The sequence below is a fragment of the Xyrauchen texanus genome, chromosome 14, assembly GCF_025860055.1.
Source record: "Xyrauchen texanus isolate HMW12.3.18 chromosome 14, RBS_HiC_50CHRs, whole genome shotgun sequence".
Taxonomy (NCBI): domain Eukaryota; kingdom Metazoa; phylum Chordata; class Actinopteri; order Cypriniformes; family Catostomidae; genus Xyrauchen; species Xyrauchen texanus.
In genome coordinates this window covers 41017485-41039436 of record NC_068289.1, presented here as the reverse complement: position 1 = coordinate 41039436, position 21952 = coordinate 41017485, and the positions used below count along the sequence as shown (strand labels likewise).

Below are 21952 nucleotides of genomic sequence, written 5' to 3'. Positions count from 1 at the left end.
TAAAACAAATTAAATAAAGCAAAGCAAAACACAAAATAAAAAAAATAAAAAATAAAATAAAATAAAACAAAGCAAAACAATGCAACACAACATAATACATATATATTAAATCATAAAGCAAAACAACACAAAATAAAGCTAAATAAAATTCTTAATATTTAAAAAAATAACACAAAAAAAATAAATAAATAAAAATTCTTAAAAAAAAGATTTTTCCAGGCATGATGATGACTTGTAAAGTTCACCTCATGCTCAGCGTCTTCGAGTTTCTTCTTCTTGCTCTCAGGCATGAGGTCATCGAGCCAGCTGAGCTCTCGCTTAGTGAAGATAAAATCCAGCAGCTTGCGAATAAAGACCAGAGCCAACACCTGACGCAAACAAACCACAATTAAACAAACAACCTGCATATATTAATGAACAAATCACTTAGGGATTCATTTCATAATAAGTCTATAATACTTGTGGGAAATTATATGTAACAGCTTTTCAGGATTCTCAATGGGTGATCACACAATATACAGCATTTTGCAGATATAAAGTGACCACAAGCCGTGCATTTTCATTGATTTTGCAATGTCTGCTGAAATGAGTGACATTTCTCATTGGCATTGTGATGAAAAGTTGACAAAGTTGAGAAAAGTTCAGTTTAAATCTTGGAGTACCAATAGGAGTAAAGACATAATAATTAATCAATAAAATCGATAATGAAAATAATCGACAACAAGTTTAATGAACGATTACGTGTAGCGTGCACAGAAAAGCTTTGTCGGTGACCTCACTTTCATTTAATAATAAATAATTGTAATGTTATTTTCTATATTTTTAATAAATAAAAGTTCATAGGAGCACAATCACTTTGATTAAACTGTGCCATTTTATTAAAAATGTATTTAACTGTAACAGATATCCTATATATAATACAAGAAATTATATTTTAGAACAAAGGTTACTTATATTTAAGTTTATTTTTTATTTAAATATTACATTTATTTAATATTTATAGAATAAAGTCATTTAAACACTTGTGCTAAGATTGCGTTTTTTTAGTTTTTATTTTCAGTTATATTTGAGTGATTTAAATTGTCCCGCTGCTTCCAAACTCAGGACAAACAGGGTTTTATATAAAAAAAAAAATAATATATATATATATATATATATATATATATATATATATATATATATATATAATTTTTTAATAATTTGTAATAAAATACATGAATTAAAATTCATAATGTAATATTTATATTTTAAACTTTTTTTGTACAAAATGTTTAGCATACAATTTTGTTTATAAATGTAATAACATACAGGAATTAAAATGCACCTTTGAGCATTGAGTGAGTTTGATTCATGCGTGAATAATCGTTGTTCATGACATTATGTATTATTTATGTATGGACATTATGCTTCACTCTCCAGAAAGTTCATTTTAAGCAGCAAGAAAAATTATTAGATGTCAAAGTAGCATGATAATTTAGTTTGAACAGAATAGCATCCCAATCACTTTTGTTTTTAAAAGTTGCAGTTGTCCAGATCACCAATAACAAAACTAACGGTGTATGAATTAATTCAGTTAACAATTGCACATAATATATTTAAATAAATTAAGTGTATGATATAGAATATCAACCATCATGGGAAAGACGATAGCAGCTCTGGATGTTTTGATGACCCACAGCAGAACCAGACAGCTGAGCTGAATGATGGTGAACAGATGAACCTTCCTGAGAGGAACATGTCGCAGGTAAATGAAGTCTGGCTGGTGTTTCGCCGGCATCCCGAACAACCTCAAACGATCGAAAAACTAAATGATGAGGAAAAATAGAAAAGATTACATTAGAGGTGATCTAGCAAGAACTTTTATTATAAAAATAAAAACATTAGCTATATTAATTTGCTCGTATAGCGTCTGTCTTGTCTTTACCTGTATTCCTCTGAGTGAAGATGCGCCCATGTAAAGAAAAACTCCATAGAGCACCGGCATGGGAATGAACTGGTGAGAATATACAGTGACTTTAATTGAAGAAATAAAAAAGCCAAACATTTATATATTTTTCTCTTAATTTAAAAAATGTAAGACATTTGTTGCATCGTCTTGATGCAATAGTAGGCCCTATTTACACCTGATCCAAACACAACTGGTCAGCCAAGACCGTTTACACTGGGAATTAAAATGCATCTCAAAAGCATCTCCTGTGAGCAATTGTGATCAGATAAGAAAGCATCTCCAGCTAAAGACCTTCAGAACTGAGGTCATGAAGACGGAGCAGCCCATGAGAAGGAAGATCATGAGGCCGGTCACTCGCTGCTCTCTGATGCCCAGGAACTTGGGCTGCTCGCCGGGCGCTGAGCACTCCGACTCCAGTTTCAGACTGTTTACATGGCTGATGGACAGAACCGTCGCAGCCACGAACCACGGCAACCCCATCAGAGAGCACACACCCAACATCAAGGCCACCATGAACAGATCCAGGTGATAACCACAGCCTTTCTGTAGAGAGAGAATGTCAAACAAAGGGGTTTTATGTAGTACTTCTGAATGAATTCAGCTGCAAAATGTACAGTCAATTTGCCAGGAACGGTGTATAATGAATGAGTAGATGAAACGTGTGCTACACAACACATGAATATAATAAAACCTCCATGTTTCTGCTCTCAGTTGAGTTCAGTACCCAGTTGCGAATTCTCAGGGTGGGCAAAGCCTTCTCTGCTGGCCTAACATGCCAAATAAAGAAATCGTTTTCATCCTTTCATTCTCAATCACCTTTTTGCCTATATATTTTTAATCACTTCACACTCTTAATCAATCTACAAAAAAATTGAGAAAAACTAAATTTTTTTATTGCTAAAAGTCACAATATATTCCTTGATGCTTACAAGCGAAGTGTGACAACTGTTTCACAAATCACATGCCCAAAGCAGCACGTGAGTCTGAGCTCCACCCCGTCAGGCCTTCAGAATTTCCACAGAATCCCTCAAAAGTGCAAATGAATGAGCAACTAAAGTCAGATTGTCAGATTCATCAGCCAATCAGACTGATTTATTTGTTCTTGGTGGGTGTGGTCTTTAGGATATTTCCCGGTCGAGGCCCTCTAGCAGGCCTTGAGTGACGCAATCACGCTTTAAGTGATGTCACGTAATTCAAGAGCGAAAATCTTACGATCAAACTGTCTGACGAGTCAGCTGTCATCACCGTTGAGAAAGACATCCTTATGGATTTAAAAACATGAGATGTTCTGCATGACCGTGATTGCTTAATTTATTAAACAGGAAAGGAGGACTGATTTTCACCTCAAGTAAACTGTTAAGTGCTTTTTGCATTGTTATATCAACATCAGGAGTTTTCTAAGTGTAAATTATGCTACTGGAACATTCAGTGTCAGATCAAGTTTTGAAAAGTAGTGCTGCGTTCCATTCGACTCCGAAAGTCGGATTTTACAACTTCCTTCTATAAAGAGTGCAATGGATGCATCTTAAAGTCAGAATTACAACTTGTAGGCTCGTGCAGAAATTCTCATCTCCGATCTCAGTGAGATGCAGGGGCATGATGTCACACAAATGTCGACACTCAGGGAGAAATACAAAGTGAGTGATACACATTCAATTTATAAAGTAATATGGATAAATGAGTTTGTTTCCACATTACATGATATTAAAGCTTGTTTAACAAACGCCTGCAGAAACAGGTGTATAAAACATTATCATCTCTTTTGATAATCGTACACCTGAAGCACAAATGTAGCGCTGCAGCATTGTTTATCAGTTGGGTTGCTAGGAGACATAGCGCTGCAGCATTGTTTATCAGTTGGGTTGCTAGGAGACAAAGCTCTGCAGCATTGTTTATCAGTTGGGTTGCTAGGAGACATAGTGCTGCAGCATTGTTTATCAGTTGGGTTGCTAGGAGACATAGTGCTGCAGCATTGTTTATCAGTTGGGTTGCTAGGAGACATAGCGCTGCAGCATTGTTTATCAGTTGGGTTGCTAGGAGGCATAGCGCTGCAGCATTGTTTATCAGTTGGGTTGCTAGGAGACATAGCGCTGCAGTATTGTTTATCAGTTGGGTTGCTAGGAGACATAGCGCTGCAGCATTGTTTATCAGTTGGGTTGCTAGGAGATATAACGCTGCTGCATTGTTTATCAGTTGGGTTGCTAGGAGACATAGTGCTGCAGCGTTGTTTATCAGTTGGGTTGCTAGGAGGCATAGCGCTGCAGCATTGTTTATCAGTTGGGTTGCTAGGAGGCATAGCGCTGCAGCATTGTTTATCAGTTGGGTTGCTAGGAGGCATAGCGCTGCAGCATTGTTTATCAGTTGGGTTGCTAGGAGGCATAGCGCTGCAGCGTTGTTTATCAGTTGGGTTGCTAGGAGATATAGCGCTGCAGCGTTGTTTATCAGTTGGGTTGCTAGGAGACATAGCGCTGCAGCGTTGTTTATCAGTTGGGTTGCTAGGAGACATAACGCTGCAGCGTTGTTTATCAGTTGGGTTGCTAGGAGACATAGCGCTGCAGCGTTGTTTATCAGTTGGGTTGCTAGGAGGCATAGCGCTGCAGCGTTGTTTATCAGTTGGGTTGCTAGGAGGCATAGCGCTGCAGCATTGTTTATCAGTTGGGTTGCTAGGAGGCATAGCGCTGCAGCATTGTTTATCAGTTGGGTTGCTAGGAGGCATAGCGCTGCAGCATTGTTTATCAGTTGGGTTGCTGGGAGACATCTCTAATGAGAGTCAAACCCCTGCTAAGCTAACGGGAGCCCTGCAGTTCCGAATATCGGGGAATGGAATGCATTTATGGTCGGAGATATCAAGAGACATCCAACTTGAATGGAACGCAGCATAACCGTGTACCCTGACGAAATTACATTTATTGCAAGCAACATTTAAATCACAAATATTATTAGATCGATTTTTCTAGGTATTATAGACCTCCTTGGTAGATTCAGTCAAGCTGCAGTTATTAAGTGTCATTTCAAGTTCTGGCTTTTGTGCGTGGACATGTTTTTAAAAAGTCAATTGTTATTAGTTATCTGAAACATAATGTATGATGCCCAAAGGCATGGGGTGTCTTACTCATTGTGAAACTGTGTTTTCTTAATGGCATGAATCACACTGAAGGCCTAGAGTTTAAATGCACGGCCCGCCACTGTCAGTACCTTCAGCTTGTGTTCCTTCCTGTTGATGATCACTGCTGTAATCTGCTGATCCATGAAGATCAGGATGGTGCAGAGGAGAGCAGGAATCACTGTGATCACACATGTCCACCACGGGTTCGGCCCCAGCGGGTTAATGAACCACCCACGGTCGTCACGAGTTGGCTGAGAACACATTAAGTGTTGCAAGACAAAATTAGATCATGCCAAAATACATAACATCTATTCCTATAGAGCCTGTAAATACACATATGCATTGAGGGTGTTTCTTCAACTTCGGGCACTTTTAGCACTGTGCATTTTTAGAAAGTAGTCTTGTGAAAAACAAATTCTCACTCTCACTAGTTTATTTCATTTGTCTACTAACAATGTCCGACAGTGTCTGTACAGTACATACATCACGGGAAATGTACATGATATTTGTATTAAAAATTCCCACCACATCTCAAATTCTTTGCTGGAAATGACGCTGATGAAAATGACATTTTTATTGGTTTTGATATAAAATTGTCATCTACTTTGTCTTGATTAGACTAATTTCATAGCTAGAATTGTATTTGTCCAAAATACACAAAATTTTTGCACAATTTGACAAAATTACACCTTGATTGAATGTGATGCCAATAAAAAATATTTGTACATCTCCATCATAAAAGGTGATTATGTAAGGAATAATTGACGACGGGCCGTTGAATTATTAGAAAAATAATGCACACCCGGGGTGGTAATGCGGTCACGACGCGAAGCGGAGTCAATTATTCAGCGGCCCGGAGTCAATTATTCCGCTTATACTACAGTTACCACACCTCGAAACATTGTTCAGATGATGTGATTCTAGACGTTTGTCAAGTTTTTGTCATTAAAACGCTCTTGTATGTAGGACTAATTTCTTACGCATCTAATCCCATGCCTCCGTTGCTAATTCCAAAACGTCATTTAGAGTTAGTAACGGAGGTTTGAGCCACTGACAGCAGACTAATGCAGTTATTAGTGTAGTTATTAGAGAGACAGAGGTTGCAATAATGAGACAGAAAATCATGTGCGTCATATTATTTAATTTATTTATTAATTCATACGTTATAATTAATTCGTTAATTCGAACGAATTTATTTATTAAAATTAAACTGCACGTTAAACACATTGACAGCCCAAGCTGTTGTTTTTTGGTGTTTTCTTCATGTTTTTCAGCCCTCGAGTCGGTCTAGCTGTTCTTCGCTGATTGTTTTATGTCTTTTGTTGTTGCCGGCTGCCTTTGATGTCCTCTTCCGTTTATTTGTTTTTTCATCTGAGCTATCCAATACTGCGGTCGCCCAGTTGTTAAAATGTTTATGTTCACCATAAATATTAAAATTTACTTCCGGAAAATCAAAATAGTCTGTCATTTTTTTTCCTCTTGAAGTTGAAGTGGATTTGTCGCTGTCACTTCTTGTTATGAATTGTATCCTATTTTCCGTTATTACAGTTGACTACGCGAAGTGATATGGAACTGTAATGCTGTCAAGACCTGCCTGGAACTACTTTAGCCATGCGTTTCCCTGAAAATAACTGCACACCTTACAACGTTCTCAACCAATCAGAATCAAGCATTCAACAGCCCTGTAGTATAATCAAAGATATTACGTGTCTCATATTTCATCTCAAACACACTAACAGGTAAACTAACTTTATACAAAAATAAATAAAAAAAAAACATTAATGGAGGCAAAAAACAAATTAGTGTGGAGGAAATGGCATCTCAGCTGTGGGACAGTCTTAAATACAAAAAAGTTTAAATACATATTTATATATATAGTGACACATTTTCACACAATAAATATTGAATTAAATATTTAGATAATTATAGTTTTAAATTTGGAATAATTTGTATTATTAAAATGGATTTACATACTTTAATATTAAAAGTCTAGGTCTGGGACAAGGCTAAAACAATCAAATCTATACATAAAAGGAATTAAAAAAATACCAAAAATAAAATGATGAAGGCCTGGTAAAAATGTTCTTATTCATTTGAATAAAAATCAAACCCATCGACATGAAACTGCCTGAAAGCTGAAGAAGCACATACTGCATATACAAAAGGATCCAATTTACCACAAAACAAAACAAAAAATTTTTAACCTGAAAGATAAACATAGAAACACTGTGATGTGAAATTAATAAGTACATTTTTGAATTCAAAATACAATGTGAAAATGTACTTTACTTTTTACCAAAGTCTTGAATGCACTAAATAATATGTAGCGAGTTAGGACGAGAACAAACCTTAAACACACTGGGGACCTGTAGTTTGGGGGAAGGCACCCCTATGGCGTAATCCATCAGAACCATAGTAACAATAGTGATGAATACTGCAAAGTCACTGATGATGGATCTGACCTGGAGAAAACGTGCATTAGAAACATTATTAAAGCTCCTTAAATGAATACTTCACCCAAATATGAAAATTCTCTCATTTAGAATCTCATTTAGAATTCGCAGATGCGAATGACTTACTTCCTTCTGCAGAACACAAATGAAGGTCCTTTCAATGCAAGTGACTGGTGGCAAGAACTTTGAAGCTCAAAAAAGCACATAAAGGCAGTATAATAGTAATTAGTAATCCATACAACTCAAGTGGTTTAATCCATATCTTCAGAAATGATACAATAGATGTGGATGAGAAACAGATCAATATTCAAGTCCTTTTTCACTATCAATCTCCACTTTCAATTCTTTTCTTTTGTTTTAGGTGATTTGCATTCTTTGTGCATATCGCCACCTATGTACTGGGCAGGGAGGAGAATTTATAGTGAAAAATAACTTTTATATTGATCTGTTTCTCACCCAAACCTATCATATCCCTTCTCAAGACATGGATTAAACCACTTGAGTTGTATGGATTATTTTTATGCCGCATTTATGTGCTTTTTGGAGCTTCAATGTTCTGGCCACTACTCACTTGCATTGTATGGACCTACAGAGCTTCTAAAAAAATCTTAATTTGTGTACATCAGAAGAAAGAAAATCATACACATCTGGGATGGCATGAGGTGAGTAAATGAAGAGTGAATTTTCATTTTTGTGTGAACTATCCCTTTAAAGCAGCAGCAGATACCTTACTGTGACACTAGAGGGCGCCCGGGCACAAACTATCACACTTAAATATGCGGCTCTGTTCAGGACAGCATACTATCACACTACTCGCACAGTTTCTGCAGTATACTGTATAATAATATATACTGTTCTTGGTAAACACATTTATAGTATATAATATCTGGATATCTGCTAATTTTTCTAGCATCTATTTCTTGTCTCATTATTGACCCTGCTGCCAAATATACTGTATGTGGAAAAAGGAGCCTGATTTCTTTATTTTATGTGTATTTTTCAAACTAAATTGTTTTAGAGCTTCAAACGAGGTAACAAAGGCAACCGGAGCAAATACAAAATACAGTTGTCAAATATATATATATATTATTGAAGCAAAAAAGTTATCCAACACCTATATCGCCCATGTGAAAATGTAACTACCCCCTTAAACTTAATACCTTTAGCAGAACAAACACTTCTGATAACTGGCGGTCAGTCTTTCACAACGCTGTGGTGGACGTTTGTCCCACTCTTCTTTGCAGAACTGCTTTAATCCAGCAAGGGTAAAGAGATTTTTATATAAATACCACTTAAAACAATTATTTCAAACCATTATAATAATTTGCAACAAATAATTTTGGCAGTATTTTTGATCAATTTAATGCATCCTTGGTGTGTCACGGTCCTGTCACTCTGCCAGTCTGGGTTTTGGTCTAACAGGACCGTGGCATCAATGTCCCATGTCTGTCATGTGTTTCGTTGTCTGCCTTTGTGTGAGTGCTTGGTTTTGGTTGTATTCCCCGCTGTGCGCTCTTCGGTCTGTCTTGTTTCATGTCGGGAGCGCGGTGTCTGGATCCTGACTTCCTGCTTGGATCGGTTTCGGTTTGGGTCTGTGACGGGATCTGGACACTCGTGTTCCATGTCTGTCTGTTATTGATGCGGGTGCATCGCGCTTACGTCATCTTGGCCGCATGCACTCGCGTCAATAGTTTATCTGTCTCACGCGAACACTGGTGCGTCGCTGTCTTCATGTTGTGCTGAGGTTCGGTCACTTCGGTCTAAGGTGTTGGGGGTGCATGTGGCTGAACTCTGGCACACGTGTCCTGTCTTGTTTTTGTCGCCTGTTGCGTGCATCGCATGGCATTCGCCTCGCTCAGGTTTCATTTAGCGTGAGAATGTGTGGCATCACTTTGTTTGCCGTTGCTTCGTATTCTCTCGTCTTGTTTGTCAGTTGGCATGGGCGTATATTGCCTTATTGTCTTGACGATGCTCGCTCGTGCCATTCGGGTGTTTTGTTGTCTTGTGAGAGCACGTGGCTTTGTTTTGTTTCTGTATCGCCGCTTGTCTCTCTGTCTTACGTCATACCCCGCCTCATTGCTTGCCCATTATTTGTTTTTTAGTCACACCTGCCGTCTTGTTAACCTGTTGATTTCCCTCCCTATTTTAGTCTCCTCATGTTTGCAGTCCAGTGTCAGGGATGTGGTCATGTGTCTGTCAGTGAAGAGAGGAAGTGGTAAGAGCCATCACCTGGTGATTATTGACTCTAAACACCTGTGTCTCATTTCAGTGACGGCAGAGACGGGCTTTAAAAGGCCGGCAGAATGGCACACACACACCCTGAAGTTGGATGCTGAAAAGCTGTTTATTGTTTGATTTGTGTTGTACTGACTGTTATCCCTGAAGCTGTGTGTGCAAAATGAAAAGTCTTGCTGGAAAGCATCTTTTGAGTTTAAATTGTGAGAATAAAATCCAACTTACGTGGACTGCAACGCCGGCTCCCGCTTCCTCCATCCTGAAACATTTTACGCTCCCGAGTTTCGGCACCAGTGTAAAAAAGCTTTCAGCAAGAAGGAAGCTGGAGCCGGGTTGCAGTCCACATAAGTTCGATTTTGACAGACACGACCACGTCCCGCTCCACAATATAATATAACTTGGAACATAATTTACTTAAGTAGTTTTTCACCAAACTACTTATTTACTCATAATATTTTCAGTACTTCTACTTGTACTCAAGTGAACTATTTCTTCAGTACCAGTACTTTTACTTAAGTACAAGACAATCTGTACTCTTTCCACCACTGAGAATAACAGTACAGTATTAAAGTATAAGCAGTAAGCTAGTATTCCATTACAAACATACATAGTCATTGAATCTCACGTATAAAGCGCTGCTGCTGCTCTCACAGACAGTGTGTGGATGGTGACTGCTGTACCTTAGTGGGAAAGTAGCGGCTGGTCTTGAATTCTTTGAGGAATGCTGACATGAAAACAGTAGAGAAGAAGAGAACAACGGACCAGAAGAGAACATCGGGAATATAAGGACCATGAGGCCCACAAGCAGAGCCCACAAACTCTCCTTTCTTCTCAATGCAGTCCTGAAATGAGTAATAAAGAACAGGCTTATAAATAGTTTACCTACAGACCATGATCAGAGGTAGCCAGAACACATGTAACCACATTGGATTCGTAGTGCAAGCGCTAATATGTCCCGATGCATCCCGGACAACCTTTGCATCAAAACTGGGTTAAAACTATGCCTGTTACTGACTATGCCCTGCCACATGCAGGGCTCAACAATAAGGATGACCCGCTGCAATGTCGCTAAATGTTACATATGTTGATCTTGTACATGTTTTTTATGGCTTGCAACAGGGCCGGGACTATGATGCGATCTTTAGGGTCGGCAAGTGGTTGTCTCTTCATCGTACCAGAAAGGGGGTTTCAGAAGATTCTGGAGGGGCACTAGAAATCTTGGGGCACATAGAGTACACCGATCCCCAAGACCTGTGATGTATTAACCATTCTAGATTTAACCTTGTCACCAAAGTTACATAATCTAGCTGGCTGACATAAATGAGGACTTGTCAAAATTGTGGGCAAGTTAACATGAAATCAGAACTGACCTTATTGGTAACTCTTTATTTTAAGCAACTACAGTACACTGTGTGAATGTGCGACTTATAAGTGTGAAATAAGTATGGAGTGCATACTTCAACAAAGGCATTAAAAAGAGCTGGAAAAAGCAAACTCAGCTTCAATGCAATCATCATAATAATTTGTTGGTTTACTGCTCAATGTATAAAGACTAAACATCTAAAATGACCTCTGTCGCCATTCTGTATAACAGCACTGTGCTTTTCAGCTCATTTGAATGGCTTTACAGAAATACACATTATATATGTATATATTAGATTTATAAGCTGCACATTTACTCACTGTATTGAGAACCTATAAAGGATGTAATTTGGATAATACAAGCTATAAATTTTTTTTTTTTTTTTTAGCTAATATGTACATTTTTAGGAAAAGAAAAATGTCAGGAGCTATAAGAAATCAGCCAATAAAGGCCCCATAAATGCCTTATAGTGCCAAACAAGTCCATTACTAACCTTAACACAACCCCACTGATAAGTGCAATTATTAGTCAGTAATTACTGTCTAATTTCTGATCCTTAAAATGAAGTGGTTACCACTTTATTCACTTTCTTCAAAGTAAATATGTAAATATCCCAGGTTTAATACATGTTAAGTTTAATCTACAGCATTTGTGGCAAGAATTGAGGTTAAAGTGAGGCACTTACACTCACTTAAAGGATTATTAGGAACACCATACTAATACTGTGTTTGACCCCCTTTCGCCTTCAGAACTGCCTTAATTCTACGTGGCATTGATTCAACAAGGTGCTGAAAGCATTCTTTAGAAATGTTGGCCCATATTGATAGGATAGCATCTTGCAGTTGATGGAGATTTGTGGGATGCACATCCAGGGCACGAAGCTCCCGTTCCACCACATCCCAAAGATGCTCTATTGGGTTGAGATCTGGTGACTGTGGGGGCCATTTTAGTACAGTGAACTCATTGTCATGTTCAAGAAACCAATTTGAAATGATTCGAGCTTTGTGACATGGTGCATTATCCTGCTGGAAGTAGCCATCAGAGGATGGGTACATGGTGGCCATAAAGGGATGGACATGGTCAGAAACAATGCTCAGGTAGGCCGTGACATTTAAACGATGCCCAATTGGCACTAAGGGGCCTAAAGTGTGCCAAGAAAACATCCCCCACACCATTACACCACCACCACCAGCCTGCACAGTGGTAACAAGGCATGATGGATCCATGTTCTCATTCTGTTTACGCCAAATTCTGACTCTACCATCTGAATGTCTCAACAGAAATCGAGACTCATCAGACCAGGCAACATTTTTCCAGTCTTCAACTGTCCAATTTTGGTGAGCTCTTGCAAATTGTAGCCTCTTTTTCCTATTTGTAGTGGAGATGAGTGGTACCCGGTGGGGTCTTCTGCTGTTGTAGCCCATCCGCCTCAAGGTTGTGTGTGTTGTGGCTTCACAAATGCTTTGCTGCATACCTCGGTTGTAACAAGTGGTTATTTCAGGCAAAGTTGCTCTTCTATCAGCTTGAATCAGTCGGCCCATTCTCCTCTGACCTCTAGCATCAACAAGGCATTTTCGCCCACAGGACTGCCGCGATACTGGATGTTTTTCCTTTTCACACCATTCTTTGTAAACCCTAGAAATGGTTGTGCGTGAAAATCCCAGTAACTGAGCAGATTGTGAAATACTCAGACCGGCCCGTCTGGCACCAACAACCATGCCACGCTCAAAATTGCTTAAATCACCTTTCTTTCCCATTCGACATTCAGTTTGGAGTTCAGGAGATTGTCTTGACCAGGACCACACCCCTAAATGCATTGAAGCAACTGCCATGTGATTGGTTGATTAGATAATTGCATTAATGAGAAATTGAACAGGTGTTCCTAATAATCCTTTAGGTGAGTGTACAATAGAAGTCAATGGGGCCAATTTTTGGAGGGTTTAAAGGCAGAAATGTGAAGCTTTTAATTTTATAAAAGCACTTAACATTAATTCTGTTAAAACACATGCATTATTTGAGCTGTAAAGCTGTTTAAATCACGTTTTTACAGTCGTTTCAGGATTTTAAGTTGGAAAATTGGATATCACATTACACAGAAAAGGGAAAGCAATTTTATCACACTAAAATAAAAGGAGGGTCAAAACAATTTTGCACATTATGCCACAAATGCTGCCGATTGACATCAACATGTATTGAACCCGGAATATTCCTTCAATACACCATTTTTGGTGTTTTTGTGCATATTTCACCAGTGCATGTCATTCCAAATAATAAAACAAGCTTGTCTTCATTACGTTTGATCAAAATGTTAATAACAACTTTCCTTTTCAAATGATGTTACAAATCCCTCTTACTTTGCAACGCCTCCCTACCAACCACCTGACTTACTGTAATTCTGGTATGTTCAAGGGTTGTGTTAACTAAATTCTCTATTATTTACCTGTTTTTTTCAACATTGACCGATTGTGGTAAATGGTCTGCACTTTTTTAACTTAAGCGGTTACCAAAGCACTTTACACTGTGTCCCATTCACCCATTCACTCACACACTCATACACCAATGAGGTGCAAGGCGCTAGCCTGCCATTGGGAGCAACTTGGGGTTCAGTGTCTTGCCCAAGGACACTTCGGCATGTGGAGTCGTGTGGGCCGGGAATCAAACTGCCAATCCTGCGATTAGTGGACAACTCGCTCTACCACCTGAGCCACAGCCGCCCCAAATTATTCTAAATGCATCAGTATTGACTTCACTCTCTTTCTCTCCCACTGTGTGTGTGTGTGTGTGTGTGTGTGTGTGTGTGTGTGTGTGTGTGTGTGTGTGTGTGTGTGTGTGTGTGTGTGTGTGCCTTGTTTATTGTCTGGTATTAAAGATATGTTTCAGCTGATCCGATCAATGGACAGGCGCCATCGCCATACCTTGTCATTTGATTCTCTAGCCTATTTGTGTTGGGATTTTGAGTGGAGGGTCTAATATTACATCAGTGTGTTACTGCACACTAATAAAGTTTACATTAGGTGACTTTAACTACTTTGCACTTAAGCATTTGACACAATGTACATATTATATACATACGTGTTGTTGCTTTGTACTACATTTAAAGTACCTGCATTTAATTTCATATATAGTTACACTGTTAAACTTACCCCTTGGTATTTAGAGCAGAATTTTCAGTTATTTTAGTCATCTGCGTCACGTCATGTTAATGTCAGGTACACTGAAAAAGCTCTGTGAACTTGTGCATGTACATGTATGAGCATTTTCAGATTTTTCAGATGGGACGGTTATTCCCATTTAAAGCTGCACGTAACCGACAAAGTTGAAAAAGTCTTATTTAAGCGCAGCAGTTGATTGACAGGTGGAACTTTCACCCATACTCTTTGGTTTCCCCAGGCTCGAAGGCATGTACTGTATATCCTCTGTCATGTGTATGCAATTATAAGGGATGATCGCCCCTGAATGTGGCCCTACTACTTATGAAATAAAAACAAATATGATGGATTAAAATAGACCATGATAGAAAATGTACAACTCAGTCCTTCAGAGTAACGGAATCAGATTTTACTCTAGCGCAACCTCGGGTAATGCCCACTTTTTACGATTAAATTCAGAAGGATAAAGCCCTGACCGGACATCTTTTCGTCATTGAATATCCTGTTTCATTTGGAACTACATGAGATTATGGAAGTAAAATGCATTGTGAATAGCATGTTGACTTTAACACAGGTACTCGCCTCATTCTACTCACAACGTTAATATCACATGTAACATGGCAGAGATTCTCAGAGGGCATGATCCGAACTCCTACCTGAACTTCCAGAGCTTCCCAGTAGATTTCAGGAGCTGAGATGTTGTTCTGCTCCCAGTAGAGCAGGGTGGCATTGCTGGGGTTTGGTGGCTCAATACACGAACATCTACAAGAACGGAGGTGTGATTTTAAACTGCATTGCTATGCATTGAGGTTAACAGGCATTCATTTCTATAATACTGCAGCCTACTGATTTTTTCCACTGTTAAAGGAATTATTCACCTTTCTCACGTTCGTGTTGTTCCAAACCTGTGTGACTTTATTTCTGTAGTGGAATGCAAAATGAGACTTGGCTACTTTTTTCCATACATCCATTAAGGTAAAGGGGACTAGGGCAGTCTACCCCCAAAATGACCAAAAAGGCACCATTAAATGGGTTTGGAACGACATGATGGTGAATGAATAATGACAGAATTATATTTTTTGGGGTGAGCTATCCCTTTAAAAAGTAATTCAGCACTCACACCAGAGAGCTCACCTGTATGTCGTGAGTTTTTCGAGGTTGTTGTTCATGTTGATGGCATAAGTCTCGCCAAGATGTATGAGCTTCTCCAAGGCCTCATATATAAAGATGATGCAGATGAGGGAGGCAAACGCCTCCTCCGTGAAGCGAGTGATGTAACACACGAGAGAGCTGGCATCAGTGGCCACCAGTAGCAGACAGAGGAACGCCGTCCACAAACCAATGCATGTTCTGAGAGACAGATACGACAACCCATATTCCCTGCAAACAAGAACAAACCAACACATTTTAAGCAGCTTGAGTGTTACTTTGAAGTTGCAGTGATGCTAATTCGTGCCTAGACACAAAAATACACAAAAAATGCCCATCTTGGTGAGGTAATAATGTAAATGGTACATTACGTCCTTTGAACAGTGGGACAAAAAGCTGATTTGTATCAAAATATCAGACTTAAGGTGTAAATGCAGCCATCAAACAACAATTACAAGAAAATGAGAGAAGCACTCACAGCTCTTGGCTGGATAACTTTAATAGATTTATCAAGTATTAATGTATTATAATCATGAAGTGAAGAACAGTAATTTAAGTTGTTCTGCAATATGTTACATTTCATACTTGATACTGCTGTTGAAAACCTGATTTAAAAAAAATATGATGATGTCTTTTTATAGTTTGTCTAATGATACAAAAAATGTGAATTTTCTGGCAATTCTTTCATATGTCAGGCTTTACAGGGTTAAAAACAGTAGAATTAAGATACAATTTAAGTAGAATGAAGATACATTTTATGTTTTTCGCGGCCCATTCGGCACGTTTCACAGCCAACACACCGGCCCGTGCCGAATGCGTGCCGAATGCGTGCCGAATGCGTGCCAAATGGGCCGCGATAATGTATATAAGTAATTCAGAAAAAAAACCTACTATAATATTTTGTCTTCTCTTTTTCCCCCCCTGACAGAAATAAAGAGAGATTTAATTTTTTAAACTACATTTTAGTCTCGTCTTTTTTCGTCAGTAATATTGTCAGTTGATATAGTCACAGTTAGCGTTTAATGACGTCGGTGCCGTCTCGTTATCGTCTCATCTTAGTCATGGAAAAAAGGTCGTTGACGAACATTTTTCGTCATAGTTTTCGTTAACAAAATTAACACTATTTGATACCCAGCCTTGGTTACTAAGCGTTGCTTGGTGATTGCTCGGATGTTCTAATTAGGTTCTGGAGTTTTCAGAAAGACAACCAGATATATATACTCTATATGCAATTGGATCAGATCAGTTTGCAGAATGGAGTCCTGATTACAGTAATGGCATTTTAATTCCCTAGTACACATCAAATTTTAACCTCAAAGTAATAGATCTAAGTATGCATAAGGATCAGCTGCCCTACCATATGCAAGGATCAGAAATATCCCTGAATATGGAAAAACATAAGCAACTGCATTACATAAACACACCAATATGAGTGTATAGCAATCATTTAAATGTACACTATATGAATAATATTTATATAAAATGTAAACGAAAAAGTCAAATAAAAAATCTAAGTTCATGAAATAAGACTTACTTGCAGAATTTGAATAATATTTTCTCAAACACCAAAACGGGTCCGGTGCTGCCCAGGATGGTGAGCGGCTGCCCAGCGAACAGTGAGTAAGCGATTCCCGTCATGGAGGCGCCAAACAGCGATTCAATTGCACTCTGAAATTCAAATATTTATGCCTTACTGTATGTTTATATACTTAAGTTATTTGTTACAGTATATAGTGACATCATTTTCAACATGTATATCATCCGTGGGTAAATGCAGACCACCATGTGCCCTTAAAGTCAATGTGAAATGCTGATTGCCACCCATTTTACTTCCAAAAGTATCATATTATATAGATTGAAACAGGATGTTCAACAAGAACAAATGTAGTGTGCATATTGTATTCATCATAAATTGATTGCTTGTGGAAAGTGGGGTAATTCCAAAAAATTGGGACATTAACGTCACTTATGATTTCACATTGACCTTAAAGTGTGTGTTTGAATGTGTGTATTGTGCACTCTTACTATGCGTCCCTCTGTGGCTTCTCCCAGCAGCCCTCCGAAGGTGATGACAGGCGACATGCAGGCACAGTAGAGGAAGAGGAAAGAGGCCAAACACTGCAGACTGAGCGCGTCTGTGAAATCAGACAGGAAGTATGGAACCTTCCTCTTCACATCCATAAAAAGTCCACCACAAAACCTGACAAAAACATCACACACACACACACACACACACACACACAAGATTACTGCCTGCTGAGCTATGGAACGAAGTGGAAAACATTCACAAAGTGCCAAATGCAGTAAAAATGGCTTTGATGAGTAAATAAAATGTTATGACATGAACGATTCACCTCAAGTCATCTATTAAAGAAAACATCTGTCGTGACCTGCACTCGTCTAGCAACTTTTACCTTAGAAAGTTCCCATCAAGTTTCATGGCCGATGATAAATATTTTTTTGGCAGTACATTTTCTCCATTCACCGTCATTGGCGGATGTGTCAGAAAACCCATCTTAATAGTAATTCCAGGGAAAATAGCATATAAATAGCTCCTTAAAATACCAAAGGAAGCTAAAAATCAATGTAATTTACCCCAAGCCTTAAGTACAAATACAACTCTCGTCACTGGACACAAGATCTTCAAACAGGACGTGTGATTAGGAGAGAAATATTAGTAGGGCTGATCAGACGTGATCGCCGCAAACCATTTGGGAGAAAAGAGCCATCTGAGAACAGAAGGGGATTATTGTCGTGAGAAAAGAGAAAGTCACTGAAACTTGTGAAAACTGTCACTCAACAGGGAGAGTGTGACCAAATGTCAAAGATGGCATCTGTCCAGTTCACTGGAGAGTTGAAAACCTGGTTTTCAGTGGCTCTAGCTTACATTGTAGCACAGAATCAAAGCATAATCCTACATGCATTATAATCTTTCGATGTTGTACTGTAGAGTAAAATAAACACAACGGTGAACCGTATGACCTTTCACATCCATTTGGCTCTGAATTTGCTCTTACATTGCTCCGGAGACTTCATGGAGTTCTCAGTTATGATTCTTTCAAGAACACTCCGGAAAATAAATTCTATTAGTGATTATTTTTGTCTTGTTTTCCAGTAAAAATAGCTTAAAAGCAACAAAGTCCCATGACAACTCATAATAATCAGAGTTGAGAAGGTTACTTTTAAAAAGTATCCCACTACAGATTACAGAATACATTTTCTTATTATTCTAAATTACTCAATGTCAATAATGTAATACAAATACTTTGGATTACTTCTTCAGCATTGGAAGATTTCACTTGATTTTGACTTTAAACAAGTAAATAAAGTGAGAAAATATGTAAAATAAATTATCTGAAAAAAACAAAAAACTAAATATCTTATGCCGATTTGCTACTCAAGGAAATGTATCTTGTTTTAAGGATTTTTAGATATTTTTACAGGTAAACAATATTTACATTTTCATTAAGGAAAAACTTTTTCAAGTACATCTTTGCCCTAATATCAAAGGTCTTTCTAGAGATCTAACATGACTTGTTTTTAACAGAATTAATTATAAAATATAATCACGCCTGGTAGCTGCATGTAAAGGCAAGAAATAACAGTTTAGCTTAGCATAAAGCTAAATGTTCCGATGACAATTTACACAAAGTTAATTATTTCTTCTGCTCAAAACTTCAAAACCCCACAGATTGTACATGACGACATCTTTTTCTGATCGTACATGGATTCCGTTCATATAATGAGGCAGAAAATATATTATTTGTAGATTTCTATAAGTTGTTAATGGCTACATTGAGTTAGCATTGGTTAGCATTAAAATTGGTTAGCATTTCTTGTAAATAAATACCCTAACTGCATCTTCGGCAAGGCATGAATCATGTAATCTTTTATTTATTTGATTTATTTTTCATCTGTTAAACCGTTTCTAACTGTTTTGATGTTTTAGAAACACAATGTAACTAGTCTATTAAGCTATCAAGGGAAAGTTCCTCAATGATGTCATATCCACCACACAACAGTGTAAAAGTGCTCGTATAAATGAAAAAAATCATTATTTTTTTTTGTGCAAAAAAACAATCTTAACATTACTTAATTTTTAGCCCTATTACTTACACACTGCTATTTTCTAAACACTTTTAAGCTAACTTATTATTTTGCTACACTTGTATTACAGACCCACTAATCCCAAAGTGATTAGCTTGCACAGTATCTAACCTGAGTGTTGGACATTGGACTCGGAAGACTGCGATTCGAGCTTAGCCAAACACACAAGCTAACACGTAAAACAAAAGTGTCATAGAAGTGACAAGAAATGACACAGTTGCTTCAGAAAATGTGATTTTTTTTATGTCGCATTTTCTTTTAGAACACTATCGGTTAGGTTTATGCGTTGGCTTAAGGTTAGGATGTCTGACTTGTTTACATCTCATTTGCTTTCTGGACACTATTGGTTAGATTTAGATTTAAGTTTAAGGTTAGGGAGGCAAGTTTTTAAATTCACCTTAAAAACGATGTCTGATTACAACATTATTTCACTCGCTTTTGGCGCCCCCCATTGGAAATTTCACTGGGAAACTGCAACGAAACGTGTAATGAAGCACATCATTTTGGTTTTTAAAAATGCGGCTGTATGGCTTTTAGACCAACCAATAAACAAACAGAATAATAAATAAAAAAAACGATACAATACAGGAAACACATTATAGCTAGCCTCCTATCCAACCCTTTATTTTAAAAAAGAAAACATCAATGGACATCGGTGACTCATTCCATATTTGTTTATGCAATACAAATAACTGATGCATGTCAACAACCTGTAATACGCTTTCCTCGACTCGCTCCAAACACCCATGTTTTTTTCTTGCATGGTGCACAATAGTTCTTCTCTTATTAGGAGTGGCTGTGGCCCAGGTGGTAGAGCGGGTCGGCCGCTAATCGCAGGATTGGCAGTTCGATTCCCGGCCCACATGACTCCACATGCCGGAGTGTCCTTGGGCAAGACACTGAACCCCAAGTTGCTCCCAATGGCCTTGCATGGCAGCTCTGCCATCATTGGTGTATGATTGTGTGTGTGCATGGGTTATTGGGACACAGTGTAAAGTGCTTTGGTAACCTCTAATGTTAAAAAAGGTGCTATATAAGTGCAGACCATTTACCATTTATTAAAATCATGGTTAGTTTTAGGGTTTAGGTAAGAGGTTAAACTTTGGAAGTATCATCCTAACATCATTCATTGGTTCATTTATTTTTCTCTATGGGATAAAAAGTACATTTTTGTACAAAAATTGGTTTTACTCTTAGAATTCAGTTTATTTTTCTTACTCCAGTTGCAAAGTTTTATCTTGTTTTAAGCATAAACCTCATTAATGTTATTAGATGTATGACAGCAAGAGATTTACAACAAGTCACCATTTGCTCTCCATTTAATCTCCCTGCTGTCCAGAAATAAATAATTCAAGATATTAAAGATATTGAAGCGATCTCACTTGTTATTTGTTTTTCCTTCAGGTCTGATAAAATCTGACATGTGATTCTGTTGCATTCACACACTTTCAGACTGACCTCCCGGTGCGCTGCAGCTCAGGGCCTCCGTGCCCTCCATGTTCCTCAGTATCTGCCAGCTCCCCATTGGGCACTGCAGGGATTTTTCTCTTCTCCTGGTGAAACGAGAGAGATACAGTTAATTTCAGTCAGCATAAAAGTGCATCGGCAGGAGATCTGACAGCAAGGATCTATTTCTACTTCATACTAACCCATAAAAATTACTTTAAAGGTAAATAATGCCCCTGAAAATCAAACCATAGGGTAGATATTGCCCTCGAATGGGAAAAGTAAATTTCTGACACTGATCTCGAGACATCTGGATTTTATTAGCGTAAGATGCTTTAGGTTTGAATGGCCCCTTAAGGTAACAACTGCATGTAACCACTTATAATGTATAATGTTCCATAATAAACACAAAAGAAGTTGTTTTCCAAAATGTCCAAGCGTCTCTTTTCCATACAATGATAGTGGATGCTGATTAATACTGCCAAATTCCTAAAAGGGCAAGAAAGCACAATAAAAGTCATCCAGATGATTCAAGTGCTATATCCCAAGTCTTCTGAAGCCATACGATAGCTTTGTGTGAGAAACAGTCTGAACACAACCTCGTGAAGTAATCGCTATATGCAACGCATAATTTTAATTAATTTAAACCCATTGCATTCTCTAAGGAGTCATTTAAGGGTTCTGATGCACGTAGTCACGTGACCAAACACCATGGCCTCGATTTCTGTGAACTGCTTCCATGGTTGCAGCACCAACAAAATTGCCTCTTGTAAGAAACCTCTTCATATTTTTTCACTGAAACCTGTTTGGTTGGAAAGAGCAGCAATTTATAGTTTTGTTTGAGATGCTGCTTTAAATATTTTGTTCATTTTTCACGCTTTGACGCGCTGATACACATGAAGTACTCGGATGAGTGCTGTGGAGCGGTTTTCTGACAAACGTTCCAAAAACATTTTCACAGTAACAAATATGTGGGTCATTTCAGCTTCATTTTAA

At 38.1% G+C, this 21952-nt stretch overlaps 1 protein-coding gene across 2 annotated transcripts in view; it reads right to left on the bottom strand.

The window, feature by feature from the left end:
* slc4a10b (solute carrier family 4 member 10b) overlaps positions 1 to 21952 on the bottom strand; it is an 82326-nt gene that overhangs the window by 8960 nt on the left and 51414 nt on the right. For both annotated transcript variants that reach the window (XM_052142054.1, XM_052142055.1), the window contains 12 exons: positions 20969 to 21063; positions 17429 to 17603; positions 16938 to 17071; positions 15389 to 15634; positions 14911 to 15016; positions 10423 to 10584; positions 7403 to 7516; positions 5144 to 5305; positions 2240 to 2491; positions 1925 to 1993; positions 1631 to 1804; positions 246 to 368 (listed from right to left, as the gene is read on the bottom strand). In XM_052142054.1, the coding sequence (XP_051998014.1) occupies positions 246 to 368; positions 1631 to 1804; positions 1925 to 1993; positions 2240 to 2491; positions 5144 to 5305; positions 7403 to 7516; positions 10423 to 10584; positions 14911 to 15016; positions 15389 to 15634; positions 16938 to 17071; positions 17429 to 17603; positions 20969 to 21063 (1812 nt within the window). The remainder of the gene's footprint in view (positions 1 to 245; positions 369 to 1630; positions 1805 to 1924; positions 1994 to 2239; positions 2492 to 5143; positions 5306 to 7402; positions 7517 to 10422; positions 10585 to 14910; positions 15017 to 15388; positions 15635 to 16937; positions 17072 to 17428; positions 17604 to 20968; positions 21064 to 21952) is intronic.